General features: G+C 48.4%; 1 protein-coding gene and 1 pseudogene across 1 annotated transcript; both read left to right on the top strand.

Moving 5' to 3' along the window:
* The first annotated feature begins 302 nt into the window (after positions 1-302).
* On the top strand, positions 303-9,014 carry LOC147456149 (uncharacterized). Its single transcript, XM_086513817.1, has 2 exons — positions 303-1,349; positions 6,633-9,014. Exons 1-2 carry the CDS (start codon positions 303-305, stop codon positions 9,012-9,014), a joined length of 3,429 nt encoding a protein of 1,142 aa, XP_086369943.1.
* An 802-nt stretch (positions 9,015-9,816) lies between these two features.
* On the top strand, positions 9,817-11,861 carry LOC147456150 (uncharacterized; annotated as a pseudogene).
* The last annotated feature ends 668 nt before the right edge of the window (positions 11,862-12,529 follow it).

Raw genomic sequence — 12,529 nt, forward strand, 5'->3', positions numbered from 1 at the left:
ACAGTTGGGGCAAGTGCTTAACGTTGTCCTGGGGTGAAGGTGAAATAGAAGAGCGCTTGAGCCGCGGAAAGGAGGTAAAGGAAGCGTTACGCCAACTGGATGACACCTATGACAGGAATAAAAGGCGTTTCGATTGGGATTGCGAAGAGATGCTTCGAAAAGGAAAACGAATGCGAATGGAGTTGAAAAGGAAGAGAAAAGGTATGCAAGAGGAGTTGAAGAGACAGGAACAGGAGCGGAAGGCGTTCCATGACGGGATGGTAACGGTATTGGGGCAAATAGACCGCGATGAGGAGGTAAGAATGCTTCGTATGCTGGACCGTGAGGTGACACAAAGAATCGATGCGTTAGCTCCCGCCGAGGAGACTTTTCCCGGAGGGGATTGGATGTATAATGCAATGCACGATCGTGTGAATGGAGAGTGTGATGATGGTATACTTGTGCCTGAGCTTTGTATGGCTCCAAACGCTCGGCTGAGTGTGAGCGATCGTAAAGGGCAAGTGGTAGGCCCTATTGTATCTGACCTTCCGTGTGTGGACGAAGGAAAAGAATGCATGAATGAAGAGGAGTGGACAAGGAAATTGGATGCTATGTTTCCCGGCTATGTCGAGGCTCGTTATGAGGAAAAGCTACTGCAGGTTACCGAAGGTGATGCTGGTCATACCCTGCTGGAGGGGGAGTGGTTGGCTTGCGAGCCATACTTAACTGATGGGTACGGTACTCGTGAAGGAATTGAAGAGGAGCACCAGGTGGTCCCTGCTGACTCCCATCCCCCGCATGAGAGGGGAGAGTTGGAACACGCAGCATGTAGCGACGTACAGGCTGCTGCTTTCGAATTACCCGAGAAAGGGATTGTGGAAATAGGTGGCGATAATCCAATCGTATGTGAAGAAGTGAGAGGAAATGTGGTGAATCTGGGATGTGGCAGTTTGGTCTTGACGCTTGGGTGTGAAGTGATTACACAGGATGCGAGTCGGGTGCGAGTGGTCATTGAGATGCGAGACTCAGCCAAGTATATGCTAACGATGATGCACAGCGATTGGGTCACGACATGGGTCAGGGAGATCAGGTTGGGGAAGTCTCCAAAGTGGCCTTATAGACTGAATGCGAGTGAGGAGCGGGCTGAAGTAAAGCCAGCAGGATCAGTCAACGCGGGACGGCTTTTTGGCGTCAAAGAGCAGGTCCCAGTAAGGACACATAGGCATGGGGCTGAGGATGGCAGAGCCAACCAGCTCTCGTATATGTCGCCCTCGATGAGGGAACAATCAGTAAAAAGCGCGCGAAGCATAACCGTGTGGAACGTGAACCTCATGGACTGGCCTGACGGGCCAGAGATAACGCACTTAGATGTAAAGAATGAGGATGCAAGAGAGCTACACAAGACAAGCACAAAGCACACAGAGATGGAAAGCTTCTTCTTCTTCTTCACAGAAAAGAGAGTACAAAATGACTAAGTGCTAAAGCTGAAAAGTAGCACATATGTACATGCGGTCACTAAGTGTGAACTCGCTAGAAGTGTACTAGGCTGGCACTATAAGTGTAGTCCAGCTGTAAAATCACTGGCAGAGATCCTCCGTGTCGGTCACCTAACGCGCCAGTGAGTAAATGCCGTAAGCGGCCAAGACCCGTAGTGGATGCCAGCTCAAGGTGTAGAGCTCGACATCTCAACACTCCCCCTTGAGCTCTGCATGTCACAAAGTCCAAGCATAGTCCGGAAACGTCGAAGCTTCTCAGCTCCGAGGGCCTTGGTAAAGATATCCGCTATCTGCTCCTCTGTGCTGACGTAGACCAAGTCGATGTCGCCCGCCAACACTCGCTCTCGAACGTAGTGGTAATGGACCTCTATGTGTTTGGTCCTGGCATGGAACACTGGGTTCCTAGCCAACTGCATGCTGCTGAGGTTGTCACAATGGATGAAAATCTGCTGGTCCACCTGCACTCCCAAGTCCTCAAGTAATGTGCGTAGCCAAGCTACCTCACACGTCGCAACTGCTGCACCTCTGTACTCGACCTCTGTGCTCAATAAAGCAACCCTAGGCTGCTTTTTGCTGCTCCAAGTAACAGCAGCACTCCCAAAAGAGAACATGAAGCCACTCGTAGATCTCCTATCAACAATGCTACCTGCCCAATCTGCATCTGTCTACCCATACAATGCTAATGGTGCATCTGCTGCATAGAACAATGCGTAGTCAAGAGTCCCTTGCACATACCGAAGTGTGCGTCGTACTCCATCCAAATGTGGCTTCCTCGGAAGCTGCATGAACTGACTCTCCAAGACTACAGTGTAGCTCAAGTCTGGCCTCGTGATAGTCAAGTAGATTAGACTACCCACCATCTTCCTGTACATATTGACATCCTCAACAACATCACCCTTCTCTGCACTCAGCTTTGCATTCACATCCAAGGGAATGGAAATCGGCTTACAATCAGCCATACCATACTTTGACAACATGTCCAAAGCATATTGTCTCTGTGACAGCCATACACCCTCTGGAGTCCTGATCACCTCAATGCCAAGAAAGTAGCGCAACTCGCCCAAATCTTTCATTTCAAACTCCTGTTTGAGAAGACCCTTCACATGGTCAATCTCCATAGCATTGTCACCAACAATAATAAGGTCATCTACATATATGGTAATGACCACAATCCCCACATCACTTTCACGTACATAGAGTGAATGATCAGCATGAGCTCTCCTAAAACCAATACTGACAAGATACTTGGCAATCCTGTCATACCATGCTCTAGAGCCCTGCTTCAAACCATACAAAGCTTTGAGAAGTCTGCATACATAATTTGGGTAACCTGGATCGACATAACCAGGTGGCTGATCCATATACACTTCCTCTTGCAACTCACCATTCAAGAAGGCATTCTTTACATCCATTTGATGCATAATCCATCCTCTAGATGCAGCCACTGCTATGACAGCTCTCACAGTCGTCATCTTTGCCACTGGAGCAAAGGTCTCCTCATAGTCTATTCCATACGTCTGTGCATAACCCTTTGCGACCAGCCTTGCCTTGTGACGCTCAATGTTACCATCAGCCTTATGCTTGGTTTTATACACCCATTTACAGCCAATAGCTTTCTTGCCACTTGGCAATGGCACCAACTCCCATGTGTCATTTGCTTCCAATGCAGCCATCTCTTCATTCATTGCATCATCCCAATGCACATTTCCAACTGCATCCTCAAAACATGTGGGCTCCACATCCTGTATCACCTTAGCCATGTAGGCTTGGTGATGCGCTAGATACCCATCATAAGTCAATTTCTGAACTGGATTTCTAACTCTATTAGATCTGCGCGGTCCTTGGTCACTCCTTTGCCCTCTAGCATCTTCTTGTACTTTCCTTACACCAGGTGTCCTGACAGCCGGAATTCCAAATTCCTCATCAAGACTTTGTTCAGAACCATCTGAATCCATGTCTACATGTGAAAAACCTGATGATGCATCAACCATAAAGGGAGGTTCATCAACCTTTTCCTTTCCTTTTCGTGATACATTCCCTGTACCTATTGGTGGAGTAACCTGCGTACGTAGTCTACCATTCCATGGTTTCTCAACAGAGCCACGAGAAGAGGACTCTTGTGGTCCACTCAAAACCTGTGACTGTGGCCTCACATTTTGTACAACCACATCATCTTTTACATCAGCCCCAATAGTGCCATGTGCATTACTGTACCAGCTGCTCATCTCATCAAAGACTACATCTCTGCTCACTCGTAATTCTCGTGTAGTAGGATTGTAGCACCTGTACCCCTTTTGTTCAAGGGAATATCCCACAAGAATACATTTCTCTGCTTTAGGATCCAATTTCCTACGCAACTCATCTGGTACATGCACGTAAGCTATGCAGCCAAACACTTTCAAGTGTGCCAAATCAGGCTTTGTACCTGTAAACTTTTCCTCAGGTGTTACATCATGCACCGCAGCTGTAGGTGTCCTGTTCATAATGTACACAGCTGTATTTACAGCTTCAGCCCAGAAATGATGAGGCATGTTCTTCTCATTCATCATTGCACGTGCAACCTCTGCAATGTGCCTGCTTTTCCTTTCAGCGACCCCATTCTGTTGTGGAGTATATCTGCATGTAAACTGCCTGCGTATACCATGCATTCGCAGAAAATCTGAAAAATCATTGGAGAAGTACTCTCCCCCTCCATCTGACCTCAATGTCTTGATTTGCATATTTGTCTCCTTCTCAATCATGACTTTGAAGTCTTGAAAGTGACCAAACACTTCACTTTTGTTACTCATGAAGTAGACCCATACTTTCCTTGTATGGTCATCAATGAAAGAGACATAATACCTGCAACCATGTATACTTGCAGTATCAGTTGGACCCCAAACATCTGTGTGCACCACCTCAAGTGGCTTTTTACATACATTGCGCTCATGTGGAAATGAGCCCTTTGACTGTTTTCCAAACTGGCATGCAGTACACACTTTATGCATACCATCCACCTTGAATTTGGGCAAACCTTTTACAATCTGTTTTGATTGCATGCTGCGCAATCTCTGCTCATTGACATGGCCAATGCGTTTGTGCCAAATGTCAACATCAGCCACAACACCTGTGCCCTGTGCAAATAATGCAGCTTTTACCTCAGGCATGTCTACATTCAGCGTAAACATTCTGCCCACACATTTGCCCTCTGTGATCAGCTTACAGTCATTCTGGAAATCTTCTACATAACAGCCATTTGGATTGAAGCGAACCTGCAAACCCTGCTCAACCATTTGTCCAACAGAAACAAGATTCTTTGTAATGTTTGGGACATGAAGTACATCTGCTAAGTACTTTGATTTCCCACTCTTCGTATTTAGAGGTATGTCCCCTACATGAGCAATGGGGTGAGCTGTGTCATCTCCTGTCTGCACATAGCCTGACACATCTGGTTTGCGCATATCTCTAAACCACTCTCCACGAGACGTCATGTGATTAGAGGCACTTGAATCCACATACCAAACATCATCTTGGGTGGAATTCTCTGCAGTCATTGTATTCATCACATGCTGCATAACGAACATGCGCTCGTTTTTGCTGTCATCTGCATCTCTGCTAGTAGATGCATAGTTGCCATGTTCTCTCTTTCCACTTGCTTTTCCCTTTGGACAGTCACGTGACATGTGACCTCTTTCACCACAAGTCCAACATTCTCTGCTATCTCGAGTATGTTGCTGCCTGCTTGATCCTGCACCACGACCTCTTTGACTCCCCCTGCCTTGAGACTGGTTTCCCCTGCCACCTGTATTGTTTTGATTTGATTGACCTTCCAGAAATTGGCCCCTGCAACCCCTTGGGCCTCGACCACGACCTCTACCTCTACCTCTGCTGGAGTTAGAATAGAAGGCCTGTTCAGAATTATTTCTGCCATGAGAAGAAGACGTGTCAAGGTTCTTCTCCTCAAGAATAAGCATAGAAATCAAATCTTGGAACACGGGGATGTCGTCTCTTGTATTCATGGAAGACCTAAAATGTACATACTCATCTCCTAGACCATCCAAGCATGCACGGACAATGTCATCATCTTCCACTGAGACTTTAATAGATCCAAGAGCCTCAATGATACTCTTGATCTTCAAGGCATAATCATTGATTGAGAGGTTGTTCCTCTTAACTTGATTTAGCTCCGACTTTAGTTGAAGCTTCCTGGCCTTGGTGTTCACCTCGAACACTCTGCCTAAGTTTCTCCATGCAATGGCGGGGGTTTCAGCATCCTGTAGATAGCCCATCATGCCATCTGTGATGCTCATAGACAGCCAATACATCACTTTGCTCTGGCCTTGTTGCCAGTCCCTCAAAGCTTTCCTTTGTTCTGCTGTAGCATTTGCCTCGAGAATCTGTGGTTCCTTTTCATTGTCTCCTTCTACATAGTCCCAATAACCTTTTCCTTTTAGGAAATTTGTTATTCTGAACTTCCATGCAGGGTAGTTATTTTTCTCAAGCTTCTCAGTAACAATCTGACTGAAACCGTCAGACATCTTGAAGCACTAAGACAAAATAGCTGCAATCTGGAAAAACCTACAAATCTGCTGAACCTGCTATCGTGGTTCCTGTAACGCTTTCTACACTCAACGAGTGTCCACAATCAAGCGTTTCACAACCACTGTACTTGTACAGTAAATCTCTGTATACTGCACTTTGGAGACCTGTTCAGAAACTTGTGCAAAAAACCCCTAAAATTTTTTTCGCTGCGCGAGGCGCCTTCGGCATCTGGTCGTGGATTGTGAACGAAGGGATTGTGATGCTCTTGATCTCTTAGCCTCTCTTGCCTGCACCAGGCTCTGATACCATGTAAAGAATGAGGATGCAAGAGAGCTACACAAGACAAGCACAAAGCACACAGAGATGGAAAGCTTCTTCTTCTTCTTCATAGAAAAGAGAGTACAAAATGACTAAGTGCTAAAGCTGAAAAGTAGCACATATGTACATGCGGTCACTAAGTGTGAACTCGCTAGAAGCGTACTAAGCTGGCACTATAAGTGTAGTCCAGCTGTAGAATCACTGGCAGAGATCCTCCGTGTCGGTCACCTAACGCGCCAGTGAGTAAATGCCGTAAGCGGCCAAGACCCGTAGTGGATGCCAGCTCAAGGTGTAGAGCTCGACATCTCAACATTAGAGGGCAGGGTGCCCCTTTATTCGAGACGCCTTGTGAAGCGGCGGGCAATCTCCTCGAGGGCCGAGAGGTTTCAAGCCAAGGCAGCCTGCGCTAGGGAGCCGGGCAAGACGCAGGGAGGTAACCAAGGAGGGGCCGAGTGTGTGCCCAAGCAGGACATAGTGTGGGGACCTTGGGATAGAGGACCCATAATTTTTTTTGTGATTAGATGCGGGTACGTGGACAGTATGCTCGCTGGGAGCAGCATCGAATGGGACAACCGACTAATTGATATGGGAGGACGGGGGTCTACGACTCCCCATCCATGCGCCCCGTTGGTCGAGCGGGTCCTGAATGGAGACTCGAGGATGATTGTGAAGACACGCGACTGCCCGAGTCGGGCATGGCGACCTGGGGTGCTTGGGATTGTGGCTTACGGGTTAGTTAATGTACCCGACAAAGACCTTCCGAGGGTGAGAATATGCATATGGGATCCGGGAGAGGAGTACCCATGTAGGGATGTTTCCGCTGGTGGAATGCGCAGAAGAGCTGAGTTGACAGCATGCTGGGACATATGGAGCCGAGAAGTTAAGTCAGAAGAGTTGGAGCCGTTTTCTGGTTCTGATATGCAGGAGGTAGCAAAACAAGGGCTGGCACAAATGCAGCCCACGGAGGGCCGATGGGTCCCACCTCGACAGTCAGGGACTAAAGCGAGTAGTCGGGGATGTATCGCAATCAGGATGTGTCGAGCTGTGTCGGAGGACCAGCAAATGACTCAGATGCGTGGCGAGATATGTAGGTGCGAGAAAAACATCAGGTCAAGGCAAGATACGTATGGCCGAGGTTTGTCCCCTCTGCGAGGTGGGCTGTCCACCGAGGGAGAATGCAACAAAAATACACAGCGCGAAAGGGCGGGCTTCGGTGAGCACCAACCTTCCTTTCATTCGGGTAATTGGGCTGGCCGAGTGGTTAAGCTCAGGCTATTACGTTTTAGCCACTGGTTAGAGTGGGCTCACAGGACACAGAACAGGGGGCAGTACGCCAAGTATCCTTGGACGGGAGTGCTAACAAGGCTACAAGTCATGCTAACACTGATTATGGTCATGCTATTCGCATGGTTGGCACTCGAGGAGTGTTGCAAGGAAAATCGATGCAAGGGAACGAAATTCAGCGGGAGGAAAAGGCTGTTGAGAGTTACACAGGGGACAAATGTGCAGTGGGTGACGCTGCCAACAGCCATAGACGCGCGGTGGATTCCTCCACGGCGCACAAACTGTGAAGGTTCGGAGAGGAGCAGGGGACAATGCCCTGAGGTCACGAGATGTTTTGATAGTTCAATGAGAACTGATGGTGGGGACGGCTCAAAGACGGGAGATACGGCTGTACAACGAAAGAAAGGAGCAAATGGTTTCCCTTGGCTGGTTGCTTGGATGACGAGTAAGTCAGGAAGTATTTTGGGATGCATACATGCGCGTGATGCTGGACGAGGTAAGCCAAGTGTTGAGGATGAAACACATCGTTTTTTGGGTAATGTATATACTCTCGATGAGGACATCGAACTTTTTTGGGGGGGGGGAGAGTGTTACGGGTCCCTTTCTTGGAGAACATTTTTGGACCCTCCACCTCTCCTCGGCTCCTCGAGACTAACTCAAGTTCATGCTCCGAGGCCTCGAGGGCTCCGAGCCGAAGAGAGGCCCCCGGTGTGGGAAGGCCCTTTAGCGAAAAGGGGCATCGAGTACTCACTTGGGGCTGATGCGCGAGAACGCCCCTTGGGGGTTTTAAGAGGATTAGGTGATAAGGCTGGATGTGAAAGCAACCTGGAGGCGCCTAAGGGATTAAGGCCCAAAGGCATGCATAATGGGGGATTATCGAACCTTCGGGTTCACGGGCCCGTGACTCAGAGAAACAGGGCGAGCTCCATAGCCAGGCCGCGAGAGCGCGTGCCTGGATTGCATTCACCAAGCCTGCCCCAGAGGCGGGTCTTGCCAGCGCCCTGCGGGGTTTCCTTCAGCCGTGAGCCTACCCAAGAGTGGGGGCCACGAGCGCTTCCATCGCTGCTCAGGATCAGGCCGCGGGGTAGCGAACAGCACCCTCAGCTACGCAGGTTCAGGGCAGCAGCCCCTTGGGATAAGTCTCCTACACCTCGGGTTTGGAGAGTGGACCAGCAGGCCCCTCGCGCAGTGGGTACTGTTCTTGGTCATCGCAGGCAGCGCGAGGGTTGTTTCCAGCATAAGCAGGTACAGCTCGCGGGGCAACCGACTGAGGGGTTGTGCCTTATCATTACAGGTTGGAGCCGCAGGCCATCCCCGTTGAGGGGGCTGCGTGTGTGGTTGGTTTTACAGCAGGTATTGGGCTCAAAGGCTACCATTGGGGCTGCGTATCGCATGCGAGACAGCCCGGAAGTTTGACGGGTTATCGGGCGCAAGGCCCCTACATTATGTTGGATTATTGCTGATGCCCGCAGTGGGTTGTGGACTGGAATACACCCGTAGTGGGTTGTGGATCATTGCTCTCCACCTGGACTCCACTGAGCCAGAGTGTCGAGGCCGAATATACCCGTAGTGGGTTGTGGATCATTGCTTTTCCGCCTGGTCTCCACTGAGCCAGAGCGTCGAGGTCGAATACACCCGTAGTGGGCTGTGGATCATTGCTCTCCGCCTGGTCTCCGCTGAGCCAGAGCGTCGAGGCCTTGTGTGGCAAATGTGCATATCCACCTGGTCTCAGCTGAGCTGAGCCAGAGTGTCGAGCAGGTTTTGAAGTTTTCGGCTGGTCTCTCGATAGAGACTCGAGCCCATTTTTGGTTGTATGTCATACGGGTGAGCCTGAGGCTCCGAACCCGATTGTTTTTCCTTTTTGGATTGAGCCGAGTTGGCTCCGCTAGTGACGCCGGGCACTATAGACCCGGCCATGGTTTGCTCTTGGGCTTGAGAAGCCCTCGTGTATCGATCTTTACTGGAGCATAGTGGTTTTCCCGTTGTGTGAGACGAGGGACCCTAAGAGTAAGGCCATAGCGATGACTTCCCTTTTTTCTAACGAAAAAGGAGAGTTAAAATTTTTAATTCATAAATTTTTTTATTGGCAAATGAGGTAGAGAGAGAGAGAGAGAGAGAGAAAAGAGGGGGGGGGGGGGGGGGGGGGGGGGTGTGCATGCGCGGATGACTGTAATCGGTGAGTGCAGACTCTCAAAGCAAGAACAGAGAAGAGAGTTCAATTCAAAATCGCCCTCATCTAGAAATTGCACCGTGTACGCCGTACAGAGACACAGGCGGAGTCCTTGAGATGCTGTGAAGTCGTGGTAGAGGAGAAGCTGCGAACTTGTGTGTGTGTGTGTGTGTGTGTGAGAGAGAGAGAGAGAGAGAGAGAGAGAGACGTACGTGACTTGCTCTCTTATGTCACCATAACGGCCCTATCTCCCTCAATCTACATAGTGATGTAACCAATACACATGCATGAGGGGGTATCACGAGTGCACGGGTCTGCTTCACACCCTCCTCGTTCCTCGCCTCTTCTGTACATGTGCCTTCCTCCAGCCCTCCATGCTGCCTATGGCCTTCTTGGAGGAACCCCATCTTGCTGCTGCAGCCTGCTCCTACAAATTTTTACATGCTCGCTCCAGTCCTTGATGCTGATGATGCTCTTCTTGGAGCGGAAGTCTCGCCCCTTGGAACTGCTCATGCAGGCACATTAATCTTGCCTGTTGATTTGGGAACAGTGGCCTACTGTACTGGCTTGCACATGCCACTGGAAACCTTGCTTCATGCTCCTGTCATGACAGCCAATGGCTTGACGAAGGAGCCCTATTGTTTACACGTTGTCACTTCTAAATGTTCTGCCCTTCAACCTGCATCGGCCTCTTCTGGGATAGCCAACCAAATTCTTTCTTGCTCTTGCAATAATACCGATGCTGCAGTTCGTCACAAACTTGTAATCAAAGATTGGACCCCACGTAGCTGCACAAGCCTAGACCTTGTCGCTATGCCTAATTGCTGCAGCACCTGCTTTAAATCTGGCTACCGATGATGCAATCATCCTTAAAGATGCAGGACAACCATCCTTGTGGCTCGCTGCAAATGATCTTTTTGCTGAGGAAGATGCCATTCTTACAAACTTCCTATCTGACCTTATTGATGAGGAGGCAGTCCATTTTCTCCCTACACGCAAGCATGATGTCCAAGAAGATGCAGCCCTTTCACCCGTTTCGACAACTCTTTTTACTAGAGCAGCCCATACTGTAGCCCTTCTCAGATAACTTTCTTGGCTTGGCTAGCCCTTCTCTGTTGCAAGTTGAGGCATTCTAATTTGACACTTGTGTAGCCATGGAGCTACTGGCCAATTTGAATGCCTACTTATGCGTGTGCGCTACTGTCGATGCTTGTCTCAGGCCACTCAACCCTTTGCATGATGCTGCTTTGATGGAAGACTGTATTTGAGATCCATCCATGGCAAAGATGTTGCCGTCCAAATTTGCTGATGTTGCCGAAAATGATGCTAATGATGTTGATGCCGGAGATATTTCAAGGATGTCCACTTCTTGGCGGTGAAGTTATGCTGAAACCAAACTCCTAGGCTTGCTTCCGGCTCTTTGATAGAGCTCCTTGCTCTCTCTCTCTCTCTCACTCTCACACACACACACACACACACACACACACACACACACACACATTCCTTCAGCCCTTCTCATATATTATAAGATGATTTTGAGACATGCTTCCACTTTGGGGGATGGCCTTACAATGTGGTGCAGGTCTACGGGGTGCAGGTTTGGGGGAGGCAGAGCATCAATGGTGTAGTTCTACGGGATGCAAGTTTTGAGGAGGCAGAGTCACTAACGTTGCTCATCAATTGATAAAATTGATCAGTGCTAGAGGCTGCTTGTTGGGCTAACAATTGCATGGCAACCAGCTTTTAACCGTTGGATGGTTCTGCAGGCAATGATGCAACTTTGTGTCCCTGCCTAGTTGTGCTACAACTTGTGCTACAACTTTCTTACTACCATTGCCATGGCAGCATGACAAATGCTAGTAAGATTTTGCAACAGTGGGATGCCTCTTTGGGATCAGGAGCCTTTCCTTGTCGCCCAGCAGGATCAGTAGCCTTTCCACATCGCTCTGTGTGGAAGAGCTCATGCTTGATCTGTCTAGTTTTGCTTTTGTGCTTTCTTTGCTAAACATTAACATATGGGGCACGTGATATTGTAAGGATTGTGCGGATAGCTTCTCTCAGCTTAATGAGCACATTAACTACATTAACTGCCAGCTATTTGGGTCATTTGAGCGATTGTAGACTACGGATTCCCAAACATTGGTCTCTCTCTCTCTCTCTCTCTCTCTCTCTCTACATATATACATGTAGGAATGCTTATGGGTAGGCCTCTTTATTTTCACTTTTTTTCTTCTTGTTTATATATAATTTCACTTAAGCTATAGCTTTAAAAAATGCCCATTTTTTGGGTTACATTGGAATAGAATCCATCATGGGATGATACCCCTCAAGGGTTATAATGACAAAACAAAAAATGTGGGCAGATAAGTTGGCAGCAATAAACAAGGCTTAAATCTCACTCTATAGCCATGTCGCACATTATCTCTTCCTTGCCATGCTAATGGCGCGTAGATTACTCTATTCTACAAAACTGAGCTTCATCAGAGCCGGGTGCTTTTGTTTCCCTAGTAGAAATGGCACCTGGCCTTCTCAATGCTTGGAATGATGATGGATATTGCTCGTTACATGCCATGAGTACTTGGGATCAACCCTTTTCTATTTAAAGAGGTGAGGGTGAATTTCGCCTCACTTAGCTTTGTGTGTGTTTATTTGTGTAACTTAAAAGGGAGGATTGTGTGTATTCTTTCTTTGCGGTTACTATGTATTTGTTCTTGGTATTATGATTATCTCTCCTTTGTATATATAGGTCTAAAGGTGATGT

This window comes from Adiantum capillus-veneris, chromosome 6 (assembly GCF_014529385.1).
Source record: "Adiantum capillus-veneris isolate H3 chromosome 6, ASM1452938v2, whole genome shotgun sequence".
Classification (NCBI taxonomy): Eukaryota; Viridiplantae; Streptophyta; class Polypodiopsida; order Polypodiales; family Pteridaceae; genus Adiantum; species Adiantum capillus-veneris.